Source organism: Thamnophis sirtalis, unplaced genomic scaffold, assembly GCF_051295495.1.
Source record: "Thamnophis sirtalis isolate CommonGarterSnake01/CBP01778 unplaced genomic scaffold, rThaSir2_p1.2 scaffold_6, whole genome shotgun sequence".
In the NCBI taxonomy this organism is placed as follows: Eukaryota; Metazoa; Chordata; class Lepidosauria; order Squamata; family Natricidae; genus Thamnophis; species Thamnophis sirtalis.
Genome location: NW_028261386.1, coordinates 85,649,469 through 85,676,208, shown reverse-complemented (window position 1 = coordinate 85,676,208; position 26,740 = coordinate 85,649,469). Strand labels below are relative to the sequence as shown.

At 39.4% G+C, this 26,740-nt stretch overlaps 1 protein-coding gene across 4 annotated transcripts in view; it reads left to right on the top strand.

Moving 5' to 3' along the window:
- UTRN (utrophin) overlaps positions 1-26,740 on the top strand; it is a 468,873-nt gene that overhangs the window by 105,865 nt on the left and 336,268 nt on the right. For 3 of the 4 annotated variants that reach the window (XM_087718332.1, XM_087718330.1, XM_087718333.1), the window contains exons 14-24: positions 725-826; positions 4,388-4,495; positions 5,414-5,593; positions 6,435-6,604; positions 7,731-7,857; positions 9,117-9,204; positions 11,031-11,269; positions 12,218-12,398; positions 18,146-18,291; positions 20,864-21,076; positions 25,158-25,271. In XM_087718332.1, coding sequence (XP_087574458.1) covers positions 725-826; positions 4,388-4,495; positions 5,414-5,593; positions 6,435-6,604; positions 7,731-7,857; positions 9,117-9,204; positions 11,031-11,269; positions 12,218-12,398; positions 18,146-18,291; positions 20,864-21,076; positions 25,158-25,271 — 1,668 coding nt within the window. The remainder of the gene's footprint in view (positions 1-724; positions 827-4,387; positions 4,496-5,413; positions 5,594-6,434; positions 6,605-7,730; positions 7,858-9,116; positions 9,205-11,030; positions 11,270-12,217; positions 12,399-18,145; positions 18,292-20,863; positions 21,077-25,157; positions 25,272-26,740) is intronic. The other variant, XM_087718331.1, reaches the window with a different exon arrangement.

The following is a 26,740-nucleotide window of genomic DNA, read 5'->3' as shown; positions in this document are numbered from 1 at the left end:
AAGATGTTTAGATGTTCATTTAAGTATAAGCTGAATATTTATTTGTGAAAATTTAAAAAATACTTCATGAACAGATGTGTATACATATGCTGGGTAGTGTTTAGAATGGCAGTCAAATGGCAGTCATATTGTTTATTTTGAAAGGGAATAATGTGATGGCTATGTATCAAATATGGTTGCGAAGTTTCCAGATGTTGGTCAACATTGAATACAAAAAAAGAATTACTTGTAACTGAGAAGATATCCCGATTAGAATGGGAAAAGATGATTGGAATACTCAGGAACACTTGAATAGCAACTGTCAGCAATTATTTCAGGAAATTACATCTTTTTGCAGGATTGTATATGCAGTGTGATCTGAGAAAGAACAAGTTGGTTCAGGGAGATGCTGACGGGTGTGTGCTGAATACCCTTCAGAAACTCTTCACAGTTGCACAGCTCAATTTTACCGTATTTCAATCATGTCGAGATTAAATAAATATCCATAAATCTAGATTCTGTCCAGTTAGCTTAGACTGATTATTAGAATCTTCCAAACATAGCAGTCCACTTAAATGGTACAGTTTTGTTTCTTAGATTTGATCTTTATTGAGAGGCCATTTCAAAGTTAGTAGTTTTGGATAAAAATAATACAAAAGGCTAAGTAGTTGTGAGTCTATTAATTTCAAGTTCAAGTTCAGAGGAAACGGTATAATATAAGATTTTTTTTTAATGTTATTTCCAGAGACTTGGTGAACGCTGGACTGCGGTTTGCCGTTGGACTGAGGAACAATGGCTCAAATTGCAAGAGATTAATACCTCCTGGCAAAAATTGTTGGAAGAACAGGTTAGTGATGGTAATCCCACTAATTCCTGCTTCTCTCGTTGAGTGAGTCCTGAGTAGCCTGCACTTTCCCTTCTGGTTGGAAAATGACTGCTGCTGGGAAGTGAGGTAGTGAACGATTGTGTAAGTGGCCAGAAAGCTATAAGTGAATGTTAAGAGAGTAACAGAAGAACAGAGTTGGAAGGGATCTTGGAGGTCTTCTAGTCCAACCACCTGTTCAAGCATGAAATCCTATTCACCAGTGATGGTGAACCTTTTTTGCACCAAGTGCCCAAACTCCTGGAACGTGCGCGTGCCGGAGTACCGGAAACCCGAAGACCAGCTGGCTGGGGCGCATGCACACGCCAGCCAGCTGGTCTTCAGGTTTCTGATGCTCCAGCCCACGAGAGGACCAGCTGGCAATGCAATGGCACATGTGCCCACAGATAGGGCTCTGTGAAACCAGAAGAGCAGCTGGTGACGGCAACTGTGCCCACAGAAAGGGCTCTGTGTGCTACCTCTGGCACATGTGCCATAGGTTTGCCATCATGGCCCTATACTATTTCAGACAAATGGTTGTCCAATTGTTGAAAATGAGGATCACATGTCTGCAACAATGTGGCGATGGCACTGAAGCAGAATTCGCCTTGCTATGCTGAAGCTGTCACAATTTTGCCAAATTTCATTCCCTCAGGAATAATGAGTCCATACACTCTATAAGTTAATCGATTTGAGGTATCTTAGTTGAAAGGTTTTGCCCTTTGATGCATTTATTTGACCAGCTAAAGGTTACACACCTGAGAATTTTAGTAATATATAGATTCTCTACATTACAAAAATCTGAAAAGGGAATTGATTTCCTTTCATATTTTTAACTTTTTTTAATCTCCCGAAGCTATGCCATTATTCATGTGTAAAATTAAACTGAATCAGACAAAAAGCATCTATTAGGTCAAAGATGAACTTTTTACTCTCCAAGGTGATAAGAATCCTATTTTTGTTCTCTAAAAACCTTAATTGGTTTTTGAGGTCCTAGTTCATTTTTGACATTAAAAAAAAAGAATGGCATTTTTAAGACTCATTAGAACAAATGAGGGTTAAACAGTTCTGCCAGTCTTTTAAAATATTTATATGTAAGGATATTTTAATAAATGATGTGTTTTCCCCTCAAAATGTTTTCTTTTCAAAACCTGGCCATTTTATTATTAGTGGCAAATATTCATGTATTTATTGATTAGATTTCTACCCTACCTTCCCTCCAGGAGCTATACATATCAATCAGGGGTGGGTTCTGGTAGGCACTGCTGGTTCACTCTTGTGTGCATGTGTGCTTGATGCGTGTTGCACGTATGCATGCGCAATGCATGCACGGCAGTGAAATTAAAATTGTTTTGCTCATGCCTAGAACTGAAAAACAAGATGGCAGTGTTATAGGCGCTGTTCGGGGGCATGGGAGGCCTGCGTCGCTGCTGGCTCCAGCGACCCAGGCCACCAAACAACTAACAGTTTAGCTGAACCGGTTCAAACCGGTAGGGACCCACTAATCCGTCTCCAGTTTTTCCCCATTATAACTACTACTTTGTGTAGTCCTTGTAGTAAGTGTGACTGGCCCAAAGTCATTAAGTGAACTTCCATCGCTGAGAATGGGTTTAATTTAGATTTCCCTGTTTCTAGTCCAAACAGAAGAACAATACTGAAATGCATAAAATAATGACCTATGGTGGCACAATGGTTAGAATATAGTACTGCAGGCTAACTCACTGCTAACTCCAGGAGTTCGATTCTGAATGACTCAAGGTTGACTCAGCATTCCATCCTTTCGAGGTTGGTAAAATGAGGACCCAGATTGTTGTCGGCTGATTCTGTAAACTGCTTAGAAAGGGCTGTGAAGCAGTATATAAGACTAAATGCTAATGCTATAATCATTATATGGGATGTTTGGGCCTGATTTGATAAAAATGTAGTTTTTATTTCAGAAAATTGCACCAAGTAATGGTATTTATGGTTGAATAAAATTTATAGTGTCTAAAAGTTTTGTTTGTTTTTTTACTATCAAAACAAAAAGAGTAGCTGCCTTGCTGTCTATATGGTAGAGAATAAATGTAAATCATAGATTTATAAATCTATGATTTAAATCATGTCTACATAAGAAAAGATGATCTCAGAAGAACTCAATTAAACAGGATATACCTAGACATTATACCTTATAGTGGATGTCAATATTGCAACTGCAGTATGAGATATCTTACCTCTCCTGCTATAAATAATGTGAGGATCAAACAGAATTAATTGAATTAACTTAAAGATAATTTTAAGGTTAATGACAGTTAATAACTTAATAAAAAATAGTATTTGGGAAGACTGAGCCAAACCAGCACACAGATGAAAAGCAGACTGATCCTTGCCATAACTTGGTTCAAAAAACTATAAGGGGGAAGAAAACATTTGCTTATATGGGAGAAAAATGAAAGGTCTGGTTCAGACCTTGAACCAGATGAATTTGGTTCAGACGTTGGTTGACCTTTGGTTCAGACCCATTTGGTTCAGTCCTTGAATCAAATGAAAGGTCAGATTCATAATAAATCTGCTTCTTACTTCTTATTACTCAGTTTTGTCTCTGTTTTCATAATCTTTCATGTTCTCCTTTTCCTTCTGTGTACATTTTTGTCCTGCTTGTCTCCCAAGGATCTAAGGAAAATTATGATTTACTTAATCTCATCCATGAAAGTTAAGATTTACCAGAGTTTAACGTTGACCTCATTTTTCTGTTGTTGAGTAGGAATAAACAGAGTAGAAAATAGGAATTAAATGTTTTGGGGAAAATTCATTTTGCTTTCTCTGAATTACATTTTTTCATAATTTTTGGTTGGGCTGGGTTTAATGCTATGGTGGTGCAGTGGTTAGAATGCAGTACTGCAGGCTAACTCTGCATTCCTACTGCCAGGAGTTCGATCCTGAATGGCTCAAGATTGACTCAGCCATCCATCTTTCCGAGGTTGGTAAAATGAGGACCCTGACTGTTGAGTGTAATATGCTGACTCTATAAACGCTTAGAGCAGAGTTCCCCAACCTTTCTGGGTTGGCAGCTTGAGGGGGGAGTGACAGGCCCCTTTATGTGCACATGCGAATGGGGCTGCAAGCGCACACGAACAGGGTTGTGAGTGTCCAGTACTTGCGGCGATGCTGCTGTGAGTGGTGTGTGTGTGTGTGTGCACATGTACACATGTGCACGCACTGGTCAGCCACTCATGCAGCCTGGGGGCCAACAGGTTGGGGACCCATGGCTTAGAGAGAGTTGTAAAGCACTGAAGCAGTATATAATTCTAAGTGCTATTGCTATTATCTCCAGAATATCTAGCAATTGAATTATAAGACATTTCTACCCAATCATGGTCATTGTATGTAGCTTGATACCTATTACGTTAAAAATGGAAACAACCCATAATTTTGTGTGATTGTAACTTAAAAGTCAGCTTGATTATTGTTATGATTCTGAGATCTTGTTTATGTATGATGCAATGGTGGTGGTGTATAAAATATAGGGGAATTAAGTAAGTATATTTATGGATGTACTTTTTTCTTCAGTGTATGTTGAAAGCCTGGTTGGTTGAAAAAGAAGAGGCTTTAAGCAGAATACAGACATGCAACTTCAAAGATCAAACAGAGCTGAGTGCAAATGTTCGAAAGCTGGCAGTAAGTATTACTTTCTTGTATTGTAAATCTAATAAATTAATAAATAATCAAATAAGCCTTACTTATCATACTACATACACACATACAGAGTGAGAAAGGGGAAGGGAGGGAGGGAAGGAGGAAAAGAGAGAGAGTCAGAGAATGATTTTTAAGGCATAAGTTGTCTCTGTTGCAGGCATAGATCATGAACAAGAACTTTCCCACATTCTGAAACAATTTTGGTTTTTACTCAAGGAATGCTTCTGTAGTGATATTGCCCATAATGTTTTAAATGGCAAGATCTCTTCTTATGATGGAAATTCTACTAATATTTCAAGATTCAATGCACTGGTGGTTGTGATTTGGGTGCTTGGCAGCACAGTGCATTTACTATGGTTGCAGAATCCTGATGTCACATGATCACCATTTGCAACCTTAACAGATGGCTTCCGACAAGTAAAGTCATTGGGGAGACCAGCAGGAAATCACAAGTCATGTTCATGTGACATCATGCTTAGCAATTGTGGGTGATTTGACTAATTATCACAATCTGAATTGACATTGAACATTGGTCATGGTCCCATGATATTTCACTTTTTATAATTGCATTGCTCAGTGATGGAGTCCGCCACTTGCAATCGGTAAGTGAGGACTACCCATATTGGGCTTCAGTTCCCATATTTTCAGCTTGTTGGTTGTGAATTTGGGTACAGTCCATTGGAAAACAGGCTGTTCTAGCAAGTATTCAAAATAAATAGTCTCCAGTGGAATGGATATGAATGTTCTGGAAGCTCATCTTTCTCTGTCCATAATTCCTATTCTGTTGGAATTTACAAATTTACAGACATTTTACATTCTAAGAAAGTAGCTGTTCCTGTCGGATATCTGAGCAAAAGACATTTCTCTAAAATGGCATGGCTGTTGTTTTTTCACTGTCAGAGTCTGAAAGAAGACATGGGAAAGAAGCGCCAGATGTTGGAGCAGCTGAATGAGGTGACCCAGGATTTGGCACAACTCCTGAACAACAAGAAGGCATTAAAAAAAATTGACAGTAATCTTGAAGAACTCACACAGAGATGGGACAACTTAGTTCAGAAACTTGAGGATTACTCTAATCAGGTACCATCCAAATACTACCTTCTCTTTATGTTTTGGTTGGGGCTTCATTTGGATATGAATATTGTGCTTCTTTAATCATATTTTTCAGAGTATAAGATGCTCCGAAGTATAAAACACACCTAGCTTAAACAAGAAAAGATATCTGCCCCTGCCTCTCAGCAATTTGCCTCCTTGCAGCAAATACCAAACATTCTGTTTCAGTTTCAACACAGCCTGATTAGCACAAGAAAAAAAACTCTGCCTCTGCCTCCCAGCAATTTGCCTCCTTGCAACAAACAGCCCTTTTCAGTTTTAGTTTCAGCACAGCCTGATTAGCATAAGCAGCTGTTTGTCGGCTGAATTGGCCTCCTGATGATCAGATGTTTCAGGCTGCGGGGATTGCCATAGCCTATTGCCGTCTCTGTGTGCCCCATTTTTGGCCTCCGCATCCCGTTTTCAGCCTCCACTCACCCCATTTTCAGCCTTCACGTGCCCCATTTTCCTCCTGTTCCAGGCGGCAGGGATCGGAATGAGTGGAAAATGGGGCATGCGGAGGTTGAAAACGGAACGTGCAGAGGTTGTGCTGAAGCTGAAGCTGAAACAGGCTGTTTGCTGCAAAGAGGCAAATTGCTGGGAAGCAGAGGCCAAAGGGTGGGGGCCAGCAGGTAGGCAGGGCTACATTCAGTGTATAAGACACACCCAAATTTTCACCCTCATTTGGGGGAGAGTGCATCTTATACTTGGAAAAATATGATAGATAATTGCATTTGTGATTTTAAAAGTTGTCATTCATTGGATTTTTTTGATTATTTTTCTAGTTTCATTTAATCAAGATTGATCCCTGTCTCCATTGTTACTTTAGGTTTCTGAGGCAATTGTAAAAGTTGGAATGCCCCAGATTTCTCAGAATGTTCTCACTGAAACAATCCTGGTCAAGGAACAAAAAACAGTCCAGGATATTCAAATGGAACAATCTCCACCACCTCTACCAAAGAGGCGGCAAACTGGCCTGGATACTGAAATGAGAAAAAGGTAAGATGACTTCTTGGTCAGGGAACATCACTCCTTTCTCACTGAACGTAGGACAATATTATTAACAAAAAGTATTTGCTTCCAGTGCCATTACTTTTCCTTATAGGCTGATCCATTTGTTTCCTTCACACATTGGGTGTGGTCCCTTCATGCCACACCACTTTTTGTTTAGCGTATTATATAAAGCTACTCAGTGGGTTTGTTAACTTGGCTTGTGGTTTAATGTGGGTGAGTTAACAGAGTTAATTCAACTAATTGGTGTTAAGAAAATCAAGACTTAGTCCAGAATGTACCTCAGGTTATTTTTACCAGGTGGGTGTGTTGATTACAGATGAAATGAGTCAGTTCCTTTAGAATTAACAGTGGGGACGGAGCACTGGACAAGCTGCTTTAAGCTTTTAATAGATGGCGTTTTATCTCCTTGCTCCTCTGGGTGTGATGCTTCCCAATTTCAAGGAGAGCCATCTTCTTTGGTCATGGGGATGAGGGCTGGTCCAACAACAGCTGTAAGAATCTTCTTGCTGCCATTTTTCAGAAAATAAAAGAAACTTGCAATAGTTTCTGCACTTGCACTTTCTTGGCCTGCCAGAGACCAGTCTAACTTAGGGGTGTTAAACTGGAGGCCCGTGTGTCTGATGCGTCATGCACAGGCCACGCTCACCCCAGCTGTGTGAATGAGAAAAACATTGTAAAACATCACGTGATGGCAACGTGATGTAGTGAGTTTGACACCTGTGGTCTAACTGAACATAGTTTGAATATATTGTTTCCTCCCATTATTATGTTTGGAAATAATGGAACTCTCAGGCATATATATTTGAAGGAGGCAGCAAGTTGAGGATACTACTTTTAGGATGAGGAACAGGAGAGTGGAGGATATAGTGAGAATGCAACTATTTTCTTCAAGACAAAATGTCTCCTCCCCCCTCATCTAGGAAATGTTACTTAGTTAGTTCCCACCAACATTGTATGTTGGTCAGCCTGTAACCTTCAACAAATGGAATAATACATTTTAGACAAAAGATAATGGTTTAACTGGAAAGTTGGGGAGGAGAAAACGTTTTCAGATCTTTGAATTTTGAGTGGTAGGGAGAAATTATTCCAAACATTATTCTGCTTCTTACAGTAGGCTCGATGTTGAAATTGCGGAGTTGTTGGATGGGATTTTAAAATCAAAAGCAGCCATTCAGGCCATAGAGATCAAAGAGTACAAGAAGATGAGAGAGACTTCAGGCATGAAAGAAAAACTGAAGGTAAAGAGAAAAATAGGAAGGCATTTTCTGTGAACACATTGTCTTGCTAACAGCTGGAAGTCGAGTCTGATAGGAAAATTTCATCTAAATTGAGTTCTATTTATAAATATCTTTTTGGCTAACATAATTGTTCTATACTGGCTACAAATAATGCCCTTTTACTAATGACAGGCAATACTTAGAGGTTTAATAGGCATTTCTGGCTTCTTTCCGGTTTCCTCCCTTGTAGTAAATTCCCTTTTTACTTTGGAGAAGGAAGAGCAATTTTAGGAAAAATCTTGTTCTTAAATATGGACCCTGCAGAAATTCTTTCAATAAAACAGAAAATAAAGCAAAGTCATGATTTCAGAGATCTAATAACCTTCCGGTCCACCCTGTGGAGAGAAGATCTAAAAAATGGAAATGTTGACAATAATTGTTTTAAATTCATTTTAAATGGCTTAATTAAGAATATCATCACAGAGATACCTCCTATGTGAAATTTTGTCTGATATCATAGAGTTGTTTATGACCCATGGTGCGGGTGGGGGACTGTACAGCTTTTGTCTTTTTTTAAATATCCTAAATGGAAATTGTGAAATATCACTTGGATCATTTTCTCAAAATGTTTGATTATAGCAGCTACACTTTGTGAAAAATTGCAATCTGGAATGTTGCTATTAAAAGAATCATGTTACTTGCTGCTGTAATAATTATATATATTTGGAGGGTACTTCCAGAGCATTTGACACTTGTAAAGTTTAATGGATTCTTTCCCATGAACCAGAATAGCCTGTTTACAAGGATCCTGACACATTATTTTACAAACACTCATTTAAGTTTTCTGGTCACTCTGATTTGATCTACATATCAGAGTAACATCAGAGAGAGACAGAAAAATCAATGACTAATCTGGAGACACAATGTTTAGTTTAAGTAAAGATTACTTAATAAGTGATAATTGCCTGACAGTGGAGTTTCAGAGTGTGATAAGATGCTCAAAAAGATGTAAATATCTGAGGAGGATATAGCGTTTGAAGACTTCATTAATTTTCAGTTTGTGATGTATGATGATTTTATGAAAATATGACCTGTGAAAATCATTTTGATATACAGTAAATGCATCCTCATCTGGTTTATTATTTAGTGCTGTAATTCTACTGAAAAGTTAGACTTACTAGTTACTAATTGCAGAGGTGGAACAAAAAGGCCCAATTTTGCTTAGTGGAATTTTTAAATGTTTAGGTTTTCATTTTAAGTTTTACGGCTTTGATTGACAGGCAATAAAAGAAGAAAGAGTAGAAGAAGATAAAATGTTGAATGAATTGAAAGAGACTGGAGAAAATCTGTTAGACCAAATGGGAAAAGGTAATGTTATGATATAATGGAAGGGAGAAGCACATGCCTTTTCAATTATTTTCTCCTGTTCATGTTTGGAATTTTTAGAATGTATGAATTCATCTTGATGAGTGTTAATGGAAATTTGTGATAATGCTAGGTATAATTTAATGGTGTTGAGGCTATATAGTCTATGTTCTAATTGTTCTATCTGGTGTCCTGATGTTTTGCCAGTAACAGTGGCTGGCACCTTCAGAGGTGAACGTGATCTGCTTTGTGGCAAACTCCTCAACAGCTCAGATGCAACAGAGCAGGAACTGACTGAGTTCTTGCTTTTGTTACAAAATTAAATCTCTAAGTGGATTTGTCAACAAGTGCAGACCACTTTCACTTCTGAAGTTGTCAGACACAATTGCTGGCAAAATATCAGGATACCAGATAATTAGATCATAGTTTATTAATCCAAACGTTTATCAAGATCAGACAATGACTACGAAAGCCTGCATTGATATACTAGTGTTTAATTGACCGAAATGAAAATTGTTCTATAACTTTGAGAAGACAGGACTTAATTAATGTAAATTCATTGAGGTTTTGTATCTTTCTTTGTTTTGAGGAAAAAATAAAACGCTGTAGAGAAAGTGCATTTTAACAATAGACCATTCAGTCTTGTTTTTCCATTTTCCAGCTTGTATTATAATAGGTATTCAATCACTATTCCTAAGTCAGGGTTAGGAAATTATGGTCCCACCCAGATATTGATAAATTGGAGGCCAGCAACCCCATGATCATGTCAGAGTTGAGGGATTCTGGGAATTTTAGTTTAGTAACATCTGGAATTCAACTAAGATTCCTCATTCTCAAGCTGTGCTCTTCTCTCAAATTGTTCAAGGCAGCAGACATAAATAGGAAGGAACCAGCCATACAGCAGGGCGAAGCAATTGAATGGAATGGAATATTTTGATGGTCATTACTGCTGGTTCAGTGCCCACAAAAGTTTTGTGCGCGTACGCTTCGCTTGTGCATGCCAGGTGCGTGCTATGCACACATGCACTTTTGCCAAAAAAAAAAAAAAACAGGTCTGCACAGGTACAAAATGTAAAAAAAAGAAAAAAATTTGTGCAAATACAATTGTTCTGCACATGCTCAGAACTGAAAATCAAGATGGCAGCCCCATAGGAGAACTGGTTCGGGGGTATGGCAGGCCTGGGTTGCTGCCGGTTCCAGTGACCCAGGCCGCCAAACCACTACTGGTTCAGCCAAACCAGTCTGAACCAGTAGGAACCCACCTCTGGTCTTGACCCAGCGAAATTCAGGCAGCCACACAACTGTTATTAATATTTATGATTTTTAATTAAACCAGTTAGAAGATTTCAGCAGTAAAACTGAAACATCCAGACACAGATTAATATCTTTCCTAATAAGGAAAAGATGTGTGACTTTTCCCCTTGCTAATATTCATGTATTCAGTTCTGTTGATCAGTCGTAAGCCTTTGTGTAATTTCTTAATGCAAAGGTACACTTATGACAATGTTTTTGTCTGCTTTTGTCCTTTTCATTAAGAAGTGAGAATTTAGTTAAATGAAGCCATGTGTCAAATGATGGGTGCTAAATATAAACATGCTTTACTAAAAAGATATTGTTTGACCTGTCCCTTGCACGATGCTTAGCCATAATGTGTTTTGTTTGTTTGTTCAGATATGAACTAGCCTATTGTGTCTTAGAACGATAAGTGAACTCATCCATCGCAAACCTGGGGCTCAAAATCCTGCTTGAGCATTTATATCTGGAATAGAGCTGAAATAAAATCTTCCATGCATTGCAACTTGTTGAGTTGATTCCTTTTCTTTGTTCAGAAGGGCTTCCTACTGAAGAAACAGGAAACACCCTTAAGAGGCTCTTGGCAGAATGGAAAGGGGCTGCTTGCTACTTAGAAGAAGTGGCTAGAAAAATGCAATATCAGGATGAAATCAATATTTACTTTAGTGAATTGTGTGAACTTGATAAGTCTGTGAGCGAAAAAGAAACATGGCTGCAAGACAATTCTGCCGTAGTTGAGCATCAACCATTAGCAGTGCTGCAGGAATTGTGCCAGGTAAGCTTGACAACTTTGGTACACAAAATACAATTATTTATGTTTGACTTATACCACTAGAGTACAGTTGTTGCCTCATATTTATGTGCCTGGACTTGAAGATGATCTTGAAAAAGTCTGCTCAGGTATACCACCAGGTGAGGCAAGATTGCTCAAAGAGGAAAAGCTTTTTCCATTATGGTACTTCATCCGTGGAATGTTCTCCTGAGAGAGGTTCATCTAGATCAGTGATGGCTAACCTTTTCTGGAGCAAGTGCCCAAAGTGCAAACATATGTACAAGTGTGCATGCATGCACCGAACCCCCCAAAATGCAATGCGCATGCAGCCCTGCACATGTGCACCCTGCGTATGTGCCTCCCTCCTCCCCACACATGCAAGTGCACCCCCACAAATGCCCCTGCCTGTGCATGCACATATGTCCCCCACATGTGCCCCATCCCTGTGCATGCACCCCCCACATCCCATGGCCCTGCAGATGCACGTCAGAAACCCGATGACCAGCTGGCCAGTGGGAGGCGTGCACACATGTGTGGTGGAACTAAACTAGGGCACAGAGAGGGCATGCCAGCTGTGGCACGTGTGCCATAGGTTCGCTATCATGAATCTAGAGTTTATATTATTGTCTTTCAAGCACTTATATGGACAATAGTATTTCTCTAGTCATTATATGGATGTATTTCAGATTTAATGAATGCTGTTTTGCTCTGGTCTTATTTGCTTTTGTTATTATACTATTGTGACAATGATGTTTTTATCTAAATATTTATATATTTAAATAAATAATCTAAATAAATAAATTTAAATAAATACTTAGATAAACAATATATATCTAAATATGTTATATTGTAATTTTAATCATATTTGTAAACTGCCATAGAAATGAGGTTGTTGGAATCTTTAAAAATGTTACATTAAAAATAACCGTGTTGGCACTCTGTCTTTCTTAGAGGGAACTCACAAACCTCTTAAGTCTGACTCCTCAAATGGAACATCTGAAGATCAAGTGCAGGGAGCTGACATCTCATCCTGCTTCTCCAGACTTCATTGAAGATAGCTTTTGCTCTTTGAACAGCCGCTTCAGTTCTGCCCAGCAGGAACTAGAACTTATTCTGCAGAAGCTGAAGAGAGGTATGCTTTGATTTCTGTAAAATATCCCTTTCTCTTCTTTGTATCGTCTTAAATTTTCTCTTTTGCTAGGAGCAAAAACCTCTCAACGTGGGCTGCTTTCATCTTAGATTTTGGCAAATGCTATATAAATAACCACAAGCATAATCTTTAAAAAAAGGGAAGAAATAGTTTGCCCTTCTCTTTGTAATGTCAGAAATATCTTCTTCACCACCCTCCTCCCAGGATCATCTGGACTGGGGTTTTTCTAGAATGAATGAATTTATTAAGCAAATCATTCAAAAAGCTGGTGAAAAGAGAAAGTACGGAATTTTCTTAGGTGATGTCAAAACATATACCATATTTTTCAGAGTATAAGATGCACCAAGGTTTTGAAGAGGCAAATTAAAACAAAAAAGTTTTTGCACTCTGCAGATCTCCCCAAAACAACCTTTTTTCAAAAAAGGGGGCATGAATAGCCTTTAGGAGGCTTGTACAGTGCTCCTGGGGGGGGGGGGGGGCAAACGAGCAAAAAAGGGCCAGTTTTTGCAAAAATGGGCTCATTTTCTTTTTCAAAAAAAGGGCTTGAATAATCTTTAGGAGGCTTATAGAGTGCTCCTGGGGGCTGAGGGGTGGGAATCAATTCTGCCCTCCCTATCCCCCAGGAGCACTCTGCAAGGCTCCTAAAGGCTCTGCACGGCCATTTTGGTGAAGGGGTGGGGTTTCAGGAGGCAAAAAGTTCTGTATGTATAAGGTGCACCCAGATTTTCAGCCTCTTTTTTGAGAGAAAAATATACTCCAAAAATATACTCCAAAAATACGGTACTTGTTCTTATGTATATAATGCTCTTTTTTTCTTTTGATTGTATTGATTCCAAGGTCAGATTGCCCCATTGGTGTTCTTGAAGGACTTAGAGAGCGTGGGGGTAAAGATGACCGTCTAAAGTGGCGAGATTTGCTTTTGTGTTCTGTGTTCTATTAAGCACTTTCTCTTATGTCAGACTGTCAGAGTTCAATCTGTCAAGGCATCCCATATGTCTAAAGCACAAGAACCCTCTTCACTTTTGTTGACCTTGAATAGAAAGTCTTAAGGAGCATCATTTGTTATGATGGTTTAATGTATACCCTGCCAGACTAAATGTCTGCCTTGGGCAACTAAACAAAAATCACACATATAAAATGTATTACTTAAATTCAGCAATAAGCACAGAAAATGTGTGTCAATAAAACATTCTAGTAAAGCCCAAATGTCAACATGCTTGAAGTTATTACTGCTCAATGCTGCCTTAGGTCGAGACAGCTTTTCTTTCATGCAGCTTAAGTATGCTTGCAATTCCCTGTAGATTTTTTTAAATACTTGGATTCAGATGTCTTTTTTTCCTGTGAAAAACAGGTTCCACTCAAAGAATCTTCTTTTGCTTTGGAAGAAAACATGGATTCTGCCCATTGTTTTGATTTTTATTTGTGGATTTGTTGCCTTTTTGCCCTTATTCTAGCTTACTAATATTAACCTTAATTATTATACCAAAGTACCTCTCTAGTTAATACACCCCTAATTAAGTTATGTCAGCTGAATGCACAAATTATGTTTAAGGTATGTAGAACAACAAAAGCAACTCACCTTCAAAATATATTTTAAATATGTTCTATCAATCTATCTATCTATCTATCTATCTATCTATCTATCTATCTATCTATCTATCTATCTATCTATCTATCGTTGTGTGTGTGTGTGTGTGTGTGTGTGTGTGTATGTTCCAGCATAAATCTGGAACGCCTCGAACAATTTTAACGAAACTTGGTACACAGATGACTTACTCTCTGAAAAAAAAATACTGTGGGGGTAAGACACCATTAACATCCCGCGAGGTGTGTGTTCTGTTAAGATACAGCCTGTTGTGCCGTAAAATGGCTTCTACTGTACTGCTGTAAAATGGCTTCTACTGTATAGCGCAGTGGAGTTGCCATGGTAACGGATTGACAGTACTCCACAAGAGGGCTCCCTCTTGTAAGGGGAAAAATCCAACATTAGAAAATATGTTTGGTCCGAACATTTCCCCCCCTATAAATAAATACCTGGGCATACTAGGGTTATTATCTAGTATTTTATATTTAGGAAAATAGAATTCTGGATTGAGGTAATGTTTAGGAAAAAAAAGAAAAAGAAGAAAATAAAAACAACAATGTAGCAATTGCCTTTGAATTATTAATTGGATATTGATTTTTGTAAATAGCAGAAGGTGAACATTTTTATTAGAATTTAATAATCTGAATACTTCAAATTTCCATACAATCAGCGAGAAACATCTTATCATAAGCCTCATTTACAAATCATCAAAGGCAAAGATAAACAGTTGAAGCATCTTTTTCTCCCCCAACAATATTGAAGGAAAAGTGAAGAGAAAGAAAAAAATGTGAAAAGTTTAAACCTGAATTCATTACTTAGGATACAGATACGAATTTGCTCAGTTGCGGTTGATAAAACAAACAGATGAAGCAGACATAGCTGTGAGACTTGATTAACATTTATGTAAATGACCAATACTGCAGATGTTTCTTTGAATGCTAGTTGCCAAAGAGCACTAGAAAAGAGGCAATAACAAGTTCTGTAAGCCATTCTGGACCATAATCAAATCCAATCAATATTAGCATACATTCAGAACTGAACTAAACAGAGCAGCAGCACATCAGAGAACAGTATTTATAGTGAAAAGGCATAAAAGAGACACCCTGGGAAGGCTGCCTGCAACCATTATTCGACATCAGCCATCCAAGTAATTGGTCTTTGGAGGCTCTGGTTGCTGCTTGGAATTCGGCAGCGACGGAGTCTCTTAACCAGATTGCGCCTCTACGGCCGCTCCGAGGCAGTGGATCCAGGAGGGCCCCTTGGTTTACTGAGGAACTCCGGGAGATGAAGCGCCGAAAGAGACGCCTAGAGCACCGATGGAGATCCAGTAAATCCGAATCGAACCAAGCACTTTTAACATCTTGCATCAGAGCTTACATCCGGGCAATTAGGACGTCAAAAAGAACACACATTGCCTCTCTGATTGCTTCCGCTGAGTCGCGCCCAGCCGCCTTGTTCAGGATAACCCGTTCCCTCCTAAATAGGAGGGATACGAGTGATCCTTTGCAGGGCAGAGCTGAGGACTACGTCCAATTCCTCGCGGATAAAGTTGCTCGGTTTCGGGCGGACCTGGACTCCAATCCTGCAGAACCAGCTGAGGCACCAAGGGATAATCTGGTAGGTCATCGCTCGATTGATTTTCAAGCTGTTACCCCTGAGGACGTGGACAAGGCCATGAGAGCTGTGGGTGCCTCCACATGTGTACTGGACCCGTGCCCCTCCTGGCTGGTTGTCAACAGCAGGGAGGTGACATGGGGCTGGATCCAGGCGGTTGTTGCCGCCTCCCTTCGGGAGGGGGTCTTTCCCCCCGCATTAAAGGCGGCGGTGGTGAGACCCTCCTGAAGAAATCATCTTTGGATCCAGCCGTCCTAAACAACTATCGTCCAGTCTCCAACCTCCCCTTTGTGGGGAAGGTTGTTGAGAAGGTGGTGGCCTTTCAGCTCCAGCGGTCCTTGGAGGAAACCAGTTATCTAGATCCATTCCAGTCAGGCTTCAGGCCTGGCTACAGCACGGAAACCGCTTTGGTCGCATTGACCGATGATCTCTGGAGAGCCAGGGATGGAGGTTATGCCTCCATCCTAGTACTCCTTGACCTCTCAGCGGCTTTCGATACCATCGACCATGGTATCCTTCTGCGACGACTGCGGGAGGTGGGGGTGGGAGGCACTGTCTTACGGTGGTAAGACCTCTTACCTCTCGGACAGGTCGCAGTCGGTGTTAGTCGGAGGGCAGAGATCGACCCCTAGGCCCCTAATGTATGGGGTGCCGCAGGGTTCGGTCCTGTCCCCCCTTCTTTTTAATATCTACATGAAACCGCTGGGTGAGATCATTTGACGGCACGGGATAAAATACCACCAGTATGCGGACGATACACAGCTGTATCTGTCCGCCCCGTGCCAACTCAATGAAGCGATGGACGTGATGAGCCAGGGCCTTGAGGCTGTTAGAGACTGGATGGGGGTTAACAAGCTTGTACTCAATCCAGATAAGACCGAGTGGCTGCTGTGCTTCCCTCCCACTAATTGGCCAAGTGTTCCATCTCTCAGGCTGGGGGGGTCAAATAGTACGCCCCTCAGACAGGGTCCGCAACTTGGGAGTCCTCCTGGACCCACAGCTGACTTTTGAACATCATTTGTCAGCTGTGACCAGGGGGGCATTTGCCCAGGTTCGCCTGGTGCACCAGTTGCGTCCCTACCTGAACCGGGAGGCTCTCACAACAGTCACTCGTGCCCTTGTGACCTCTAGGCTGGAGTACTGCAACGTGCTCTACATGGGGCTGCCCTTGAAGAGCATTCGGCGACTTCAGCTTGTCCAGAATGCAGCCGCGTGAGCGATCGTGGGTGCGCCTCGATTCACCCACGTAACACCTATCCTCCACGAGCTGCAGTGGCTGCCTGTTGATCTCCGGGTGCGCTTCAAGGTGCTGGTTGTCACCTACAAAGCCCTTCATGGTATTGGATCTGGGTACTTGAGAGACTGCCTACTGCCAATTACCTCCACTAGACCAATAAGATCCCATAGACTAGGCCTCCTCCAAATTCCATCAGCCGGCCAATGTCGACTGGCTACTACCCGGAGGAGGGCCTTCTCGGTGGCTGCTCCGACCCTCTGGAATGAACTCCCCGTGGAGATTCGTACCCTCACCACCCTCCAGGCCTTCCGCATAGCCCTTAAAAGCTGGCTGTTCCGACAGGCCTGGGACTAAAGACTTGCAACCCCACTCGAATGGTATGACTGTTGTGTTTTTTAACGGTGTATGGTTTTCATGTTTGTAACTTGTCTGTTTTTCCCCTCCCTTGAATTGTGAGCCACCCTGAGGGAAAAGGGCGGCATACAAATAAAGTAAAATCTAAATCTAAATCTAAAATCTTTAAAATGTAGATCTACTGTATACTCTTCTGCAGGGATTCACAGTGCAGTTGAGATTTTTTTTTTGAATCAACGATTCAGTTGGTCAGATTTATGCCCACAGACAAAAATCCTTGGCTTCTAACCCAGCCTTTTCTGTTGATAGATTCCAACCCTAATGTGATTCCAGCTGTCATACAACTACTTATATTTTGAATTATAAAGAAAAATCAATATTACATTGTGCATTAGCTTTCTTCAACCTGATTACTTCCAGATCAGAGCTCCTCTTGACTTTTGTTGGGAGGAGAATGTTGGCCTCAGATGATAAGTGTAAACAAACATGTACCGGAGTCCTGTTTTTTGCACTGACTTTGCAAGAGTTTCAGGAAGCAGTTTGTATTCACCACAAGAAACTTTAAAAAAATGTTTTGACCTAGTAATTATCTATCTATAATTGAAAAATTCTGTATGCAGGGGTGAAATTCAGCAGGTTCTGATAGGTTCTGGAGAATCGGTAGCGGAAACTTTGAGTAGTTCGGAGAACCGGCAAATGCCACCTCTGGCTGGCTCCAGAGTGGGGAGGGAATGGAGATTTTGCAGTATCCTTCACCTGCCATGCCCACCAAGCCACACCCACAGAACCGCTAGTAAAAAAAATTGAATTTCACCACTGTCTGTATGTACTGTGCAGCAACATTTCTATCAGGTTATATTGCATTTATATTTGATATTTTTGCTTCAAATTGTATAATCAAGTTATTAACTTGACTTTAAATACTTACTTTAAATGCAGAACTTGAAAGTCATCCCCCCAAGACTTATTTGGATTCTTTGAAAAAAATTAAGGATGAGTTGAATGAATTAGAAAGCAAAGTGCACTCCATCATGAATTCAGTAAACGACTTGGCTCAGGTTGAAAAAGCCTTGCAGCAGACTAAGGTATGTTTCTTCTTGGCACTTGATTAAATTCTAAGTTCAGATGGAGCAGAATATGAGAGGATTGGTTTCATGTCTTTATCATATTACGTTTTTAACTTTGGTGACTAATGTTGAGATGTGGGTGGAAAGTTTGATTGTCTTTTCCATTTTTTTAAAAAAAGTTTATGTGTGAAAACTGCTGCTCAGTGACAGAGCACTAACAGAAACATGGAGTGCAGAAACGCAGACAAAAAGAAGATTGCATCTAAAATATTTATTGAGAAAAACTTCTTTTTCATATAAACAAAGCTTTAGAATATTAGGAAGTATTAGCTAAATAGTTTAAGTAGCCATAATAATTATTTCCTTGCTGAGCTGTCAATTTGCAAATGCAAAGGAATGTGTGTATGTGTGGGGGTGAGTGGTGGTAGCCGGGATTAAGCAGATCACAACATGATTCTAACCTATTTCTGATGTGATCAAAGCAGTGACGTGCGGTGAGGTTTATGGCTGGTGAGGCAAGCGGGCAAAAGCCGCCCTATGTCGGACACAGCGGCAGGGCTTTCGGACGCCCCGGTGCTGTGTCTGCCATAGAGGCGGGACGCCTCTATGTCGGACACAGCGGCAGGGCTTTCGGAAAGCCCCGGTGCTGTGTCCAGCATAGAGGCGGGATGCCTCTATGTCGGACACAGCGGCAGGGCGGCTTTTGCCTCTAGCGCCAGGGCGGCAGGGCGGCTTTTGCTCGCTTTCAAGAAAGCTTTCTTGAAAGCGGACAAAAGTTGCCCTGCTGCTCCGGCGCTAGAGGCAAAAGCCGCCCTGCCGCTATGTCCGACATAGAGGTGTCCCGCTATGTCCAAAAGCCCTGCCGCTATGTCCAAAAGCCCTGCCGCTATGTCCGACATAAAAAAAGTGCCAGCCCGCGAGCCAGCAGAGTCGGGTAAAACACACACACAAACACACATAAATTACTTACAATAATAAAATTACTTACAAATTACATTAATTTTGAATTCTTCCCCCTCCCTCCGACCCACATACCTTTTCCAGCTGGTTCACAGAGGATTTCAACTCTGCTCTTGTCTGCCATGATGAAAATGTAAAAATGTAAAAGGAAAAAGGCAAGGTCAGGCTGTGTTAGCTGCTGCCAGAGTCCCCAATGGATGACTCTGCTTAACTGTTTTAAAAAGCCTCTAAAAAATGCCCTCTACAGAAGGAGGCAAGAGAACCAAGTGCCTCATCTACATAAGGAATTTTTCGGCTTTTAACCCTTGTGTTAGCTTTCCAAATACCATGTAAAATTAAATCAGAGTCGAAGCCAAAACTATGCTTAAAGTTCCAATTGAATAAAGCAGGCATGTTGGCATAGTGCTATGGGATTCCGACTCTGGAAGTTACATCAGAATCCCACCCAGTTAAAAGTTCATGATCTTGCCCCCACACCCACAGTCCATCACATGGTCCAATCTTCTTCTTCCACGTTGGTGTCTACGCCTAACTGCTTCCGGTCAGGTGTAAAGGTTTGGGAGACAAAAGATGACCTTGAGCTTCTAGGAAGGAATTTTTTATTTTGAAAATAACATATTCTACCCTTTGCTAAATCCCACCCTTAATAAGAGTGTGGCAGGCCAAAGATTCTTAAAGGAACCGCTGCAGGCCTGACACCTTGCTTAACTCTGCTCGAGTGATCATCAAGTTAGACTAAATGAGGCACGTGGTTCTCCCGCCTCCTGCTGTAGAGGGCACTTTTTCAGAGGCTTTTTTAAACAGTTAAGCACTAAGCAGAGTCATCCACTGTGACTCTGGCAGCAACTACCTTGGATGAGAAGGGAAATGTCTTCTTGGATGAGAAGGGAAATGTCTTCAAGGGAAAACAAAGTCCAGAAGCTTCTTGGATGAGAAGGGAAACATCTTCAAAGGAAAACAAAGTCCAGTTGCCTTTTGAAAAAAGCACCTTTGGGATAACCATGACCTGAGTGACCGAGAATCTCCATAGATAAATCAATTGAAGTTATTTTAAAGCACAGAGCTATCCCATTTCTAGAAGCTAAACTGCTGAAAATGGGTGATTCTGTGACAATACCCAAAATTTTCTATAATGTAGTTGAATCTGTTAATAGGAAGAAAGTAAAGTTCAAGAAAAGCTCTTAAAGAGAATGTTGAAATGCATTGTTAGCAAGTCAGGATTTATTTTATCTAGGCTTTTCCATCTTGGGTGAGAATTTTAGTTATAGTTAGTTAACTGTCCCTTTGATGTCAGTGGCTAGGATTGTATGTAGAATTTAGTTTTAGATTTTCAAGTATTGAAGGTAGATGGAATGAGAGGGACGCCTCCAACCATTTTTATTGTAAACTGCTGCCTAAAAATCAACATAAGATGTCAATACAAGAATCAGGGTTATGGACTAGTTCAATATTTTTAAAAGCTTTTAATTATGCAGTATAGCTTTCACTTTGGCACTGGACAACATCCTAATTTGATACAAAGGTCAATTCCATTACTCTAATACATCAAATATATTTTATAGGAAATAAAACATGAAGGAGCACCATTTTATATAAATATAATTAATATTTTTATATTTATTCCCTGCAGATGGTTTGTGAAACGCTAGAAAATCAAAAAGGCATGGTCGATAAACTTGTTGCAGACACACAAGTATTGGAGAAGCATATTTCTGCTGAAAAATCAAACCTATACAAGCAAGAATTGAAATGTTTACAAGGATACAGGGATAAATTAAAACTAAAGATTTCTAAACATGTTCACTTATTGGAAGAAACTGTTTCCAAATTGAGGACATATGAGGTAACTAGAAATATATTTTGTTTAATTACTTGCTTGTAAGTATAATATTCCTCTTTCTCAAATTAATTTATATTCTGCAGCAAGCTATAATTTAGTATCTGTTTATATGATTTCAAATGGTATATAATTATATGAGTCAATCATTCTGCAGCCAGAAGTGATTGCAGTGTGATGGGAAAAATAGTAATAATATACCGCCTTGTTCAGCGGAGAATCAATCTAAAAAGCAAATAAGCAGAAATAAATTGTTTTAGTAGCTTCTTCTTGAGAAAGTTTAAAATTTTGTATCTAGTTGGTAACAATGAATGTTGTTAATGCCTGTAAATATATAATTTAAACTTGATGTAAAAGTCTCCAGTTATTGTATGTATATACTTATTTTTCTTTATCCGTTATGACAATTCTTTATGCTAAGGTTAATGAAAGATGCCCTGAATGGTTTCCAACTACTGTTTAGTTGAGAAAATGAGGCTTGATTTATTACCTGACATTTAAAACATTTATTTCCTGCATGATTGTTTTCTTCTCTCTGCTGAGGAATGGCAATGAATATTAACTGTTTCTGTAAAGCAGGGGTCATGCAGGCAGTGTAATGAGAGAATGGATAATAGATTAAAATAATGATCCAAAACCTTTCTTGGCTAGTTGGCATATTTGCAATTATGAAAACATGTCATTGGTGCAATCCAATGTTCCAGAAGTCCAGAGCTTCTGGATTCACATAGTACTAGGCACCCTTGATAATAGTGTAATATTAATCATTTGACCTCTGGATATACAGTATTTCCTAAGAAAGAACTAATATGGTGGCTATTTTTATTTTTGAAGGATATATGTGAAGGAGCTCACAGGGCACTCAGAGGTGTTATTTGAAGCGAAGTTCAATGGACTATTTGCGAGATCGTATAATCTCATATAATCATATAAACTGAAGAATTTGTCTCTCATCAGCTTGGTGGGATGAAGATATTAGTAGATATGGAAGTTATGAAACATCAAAGGAAATAGTGGCCAGAGAGAATAAGAATAAACACCTTTGAGTTTGAGAATCAGAAAAAAAATATTTTGCTAAGGACAATACATGGAAAAGGAAAATGGAAACCAACAGGAGAACCATATGACAGTCACGATATTAACTATTAGTGGGGTAAACTAGAAACCTAGAAGCAAATGGTACAATAACATTTTGACCAGAGATGGTCTTCAGCCTGTTCGGACCGCTTCACCCAAACCGGTAGCGGAAATTGTGGGTGGACCTACCGACCTGTCCACCCATTCCAATTCTATGTCGTTCTATTTAGGCACATTTTTGAGTGGTGCATGCGCAGAAGGTGCACGCGTGAGCAAAGTGCATGCATGGAAGGCTGGGCACATGCGTAGAAGTGGTATGATGTGGGCACATGTTGGCGGGGTGAACCAGTGGTAACAAAATGTGAGAAACACCGCTGATTCTGACAATATTTAGAAGGGATGAATAAATCCAAGGGTGGGTTTTCAAGAACAGGAAAAATGTTTCTTAAATGAAATTGAGTCAAAAGGGGAAAAATAAAAGATTGATTTTGGAGAGTCCAGAGCTAATGGTCCAGGAGTAGTATTTAACCTTTTAATACCATGTAAATGTTAGTCAGTATATAAAGACCTCCATTCTAAAAATAGAGAAAATAGTATGTTCCATCAGTTTTGGACACACTTCATAAATAAATTAGCTGAAAAATAATAATTGGAGATAGAGCTAAGAATATAAGAACTGGACGAACAAGGCAGAACATGTCAATATGATCACATAATCATTGGGGGAAAAAAAAGAAAACCACTCTTAAATTCCATCGGTAGCATTTCTAAAAGGGTGAGATCCTACAATAGCCTAAAATAGATCAGAATTGAATTCTAAATGTGAATGTTAGTGAACTCAAAATGTACTGTTCTGGTGCATGTCTGAAGCCTTAGCTGTTGTTTGAGATATAACAATAGCCCTGGACTCTACCTGCATGCACTCTATGTCCTTGTATTCTGGAACCTGCACTGCTTTTCAGAGGAACTCCAGGAGATGAATTGGCATAAGAAATGCCCATAATCCTGCTGAAAGAAAACAGTGAAACTGATAAAGTTTGAGTGAGAACCTTTCTTAAGGATGGCAGTAAAAGCAGACAAGCACAGTAATTTTTCTGTCTTTATTACATTTATGGCAAACTACCATGTTTCCCTGAAAATAAGACAGAGTCTAATTTTCTTTTGACCCCCAAATAAGTGCTTGGCCTTATTTTGGGGGAGGTCTTATTATTTTTGAGGTGCAGGAAGAGGTGAGTGTGGTCACCTCATGGCTGCTGCTGTGTTGCAATATTTTCGGGGATGGCTTATTTTCAGGGGAGGGCTTATTTTAGTGCATGAACTATTATCTGGGAGATCTTATTTTCAGGGAAATAGGGTAGTTGGCAGCCATGTATAAATGGATCTGGTCACTCCTGCTAAGGAGGGTATTGCAGGGTATTGTGAGTATAAAGTCCCTTGGATTTAATTGGAGTTGGACTCTGTGTAGGTCAATAAATCTGTTAGTTCTGATAAACTGGAGAAAGTCTTTGGAACTGTGAGCTCAGGGTTCTGCCACCCAATGTCCACTAGGGTACTAGTAGGTTCTTTAAGGCAGGGGTACCCAAACCCTGGTCCATGGACTGGTACTGTGGCCCATTGAGAACTGGGCCGCCCAAGCGGCGGGTGAACGCATGAAGCTTTATTTATGCAAGTAGTGGGTGTGCAATGTGAAATCATCCCCTTCCCCTTTGCTGCCACTGCTCCTGGTCCGTGGAAGCAGAAAGGTTGGGACAGCTGCTTTAAGTATTCAAGACAATGACTAAACAAAATTGTAGAGGATGACTATACAAACTTGTAAAGAAAAAACATCCAGATCTTTAGTGAAGTAATACATATTACAAAAGAAGGAGATCTAATGTCCATTTAAAGCAGACAGGAACTATAAAACCTAGATTTGACAAGGCCAGGTTATATGCTGGATTGTTTGTCTCTGTTTATTTTCACCTACCACATCTAAGAGGGTGAACATATTCCAGTTTCTTCTATGAACGAGGGGTGTAAGAGATGTGTCTTCTCTGCCATGGACCTTGCTGAGTTCCATGAGAGCTGGATGGCCATGACCATAAGGTTTCAAAGTCTTGGCTTCTCCCTGAAGCATTGGGGCCAGATGGTTAGGCGAAGCTAGTTGGTTTGGCTGTGCTTTGCTTGCCTGCTATTTGATTTGTAACAGGGAGGAATTATTTTTAACCTTAGTCATATTGCATTTGATTTTTATTACAGTTACTTTTAATCATTTTGGGCTGCTGTTACTCTTGGCTTTTAACCTATTGTTAGCTGCCCAGAGTTGCATTTGCGAGATTGACAGCCATTTAAATCATTTAAATAAGTATTCCTTCATAAGTGTATTAAAATTATACTTTTGGTTACATATTTTCCTAATTTAGTGAAATATTACTCTAGTCGTTTCTCTGTTCCAAGATACAATACTGTCAAATAATTTACTAACACTGTATTACTATTATTCTTCTCTTCCTTTCTAGTATCTATCTCTCCCCACTTATGACTATAACCATGTTGCTTGTATCTTTCAATTTATATTGTTTTTATTTGTTTCCTAGTACGATTTGATAGCTTATTAGTAACCTTGACTATCACTAAGTGTTGTATCTTTTTATTCTTGATGAATGTATTTTATTCTCTTTATGTACACTGAGAGCATTGTCAAAGACAATGTGTGTCCAATCACACTTGGCCAATAAAGAATTCTATTCTATTCTATTCTATTCGAAAGGGTTGTAAATCTACTATTGAGGCAACTTGGAAATTGTTTTCTTCCTTGTTTACTATAGTTACTACTCTGTGTTGACTGTCATCTAAAAAGATATTTCCGTAGTTAGGTTTTTGGTTAACAAATATTTACATGAACCTAATAAAATGTTATGAGCAGATATTTGCATTTTTAAAATTTAACTGGCAACTAATTACAGACAATTAAGTATTTGACATTTGAGTAATACATCACATTACAGAAAATTGACTTTCCTATATTCAGGCGGATTCAGAAGTAGTTCAGAGGTGGCTGGATTCTGTGAAAGATTTCCTTATGAAAGACCAAATCAAGAAAACAGAACCTGAATGTCTTCAAAGAGAGCTTGATCAATGCATGGTAAGATCCATTAATTTATTATACTATTGCATATGCACATTTTGTTTATTCCTTGTCTGTGCCTAAACATTGTGAAGAAGAGTGCATGAAGCTTCCGTTTTCAAGGAGCTATTATTGCTACATTTTCAATTTGTGAATGCAGAGTAATAATGCAAATGCAAGATGGAAGAAGGAATCTCCTTTTATGTATGTCATAGATGGCATCCATTAAGCTATCTGTAGCATAGTTCTGATTGGCTATTCAAAGAATCTTTGGTTCTAATTCACTGATGCTGCCCATAAGCATCTTAATTGTTATGAGTACATGTTTAGAAAAAGAATACAGACTTTTTTAAAAAAGTATTTTGTATTTTTATGCTCACTGTCTTTGGCTCATCTAGTTACCACCACTTTTCTTTTGTTCTTAGAGGGAAATTTCCCTAAGGAAATCCTCTGCTCCTTTAATTAAAAGCAATTTATTAGTGCGATTAGCTCTTTTTTGGTCCTAGTCTGCACTTGTATAAGGTAACAGTAATGATGTAGTTCTGATGAGTGGCTTGACAGATCTGGGCTTGCTTAATTTCAGTTTTACCAGCCTTTGAACCTTTGGGGGTTTGGATCATCTTTTTTTTTTTTTTGCAAGCCAAATCAGATATGGTTAGAGAATGTGCTGGGAGGAAAAAAAACCCCTTTGGGTTAATTATGCAATTTTACTGATGTTTTGGAAGCAAGACTTTTTAGCAGGACACCACTAGGCAAATTCTCCACATTATAGTTATAAACCATATATGTGATGGTATATTTTCTCTAGGCAGTAAATAGGATTCTTCTGGTTTCCAGATGCATAGTTTTAGTTCACGAGTCTCCAGTATGGGGCCCCGTAGAAAGAGAAAAATGATTAGTGAATAGCGGCATCCGTTCTCACCCATACTTTATTTCAGCTGTTGAAGTCTTCCATCATTTCCAAAACAGAACTGAATTGGTGCAGTTCTTGTCTTCATCTTGTGTTTCATAAAATTATTTCTTTTTAAATTTGTCAGCTAGGCCGTCACATATCTGGAACCCAAAGTTGAAAATCTGAGCTATACTCTCATATCTAAGCGTATTCTATCAAAGATAGGAGCTTTATGATCAACTGAAACTTGTATCATGGGATCCTTGCAAGCAGCTTGCAGGCAGCTCACAATCATAGCATAGTTGTTGGTATCAGTGCTAGTATGAATTAGATGTATTCATTTTGTAGCTATATCAGTCACCAAGAATATCGTGAATATTATATGGGTTTGATCAGTATTGAATTTCTCTGGTCACAGATATATATATAATTCCATTGCTTATTTTATGTACTTTCTTCTGTTTAATAGTCACTTTACTATTATCATTCAGCTTTGGTTTTAAGTGATAGGGATTATTCACATATATTTAATATAAATTTATATTAAAAGAAAAAAAGAAGTTTTCTTTATTTGGGAAAATGCCATTGGATATCT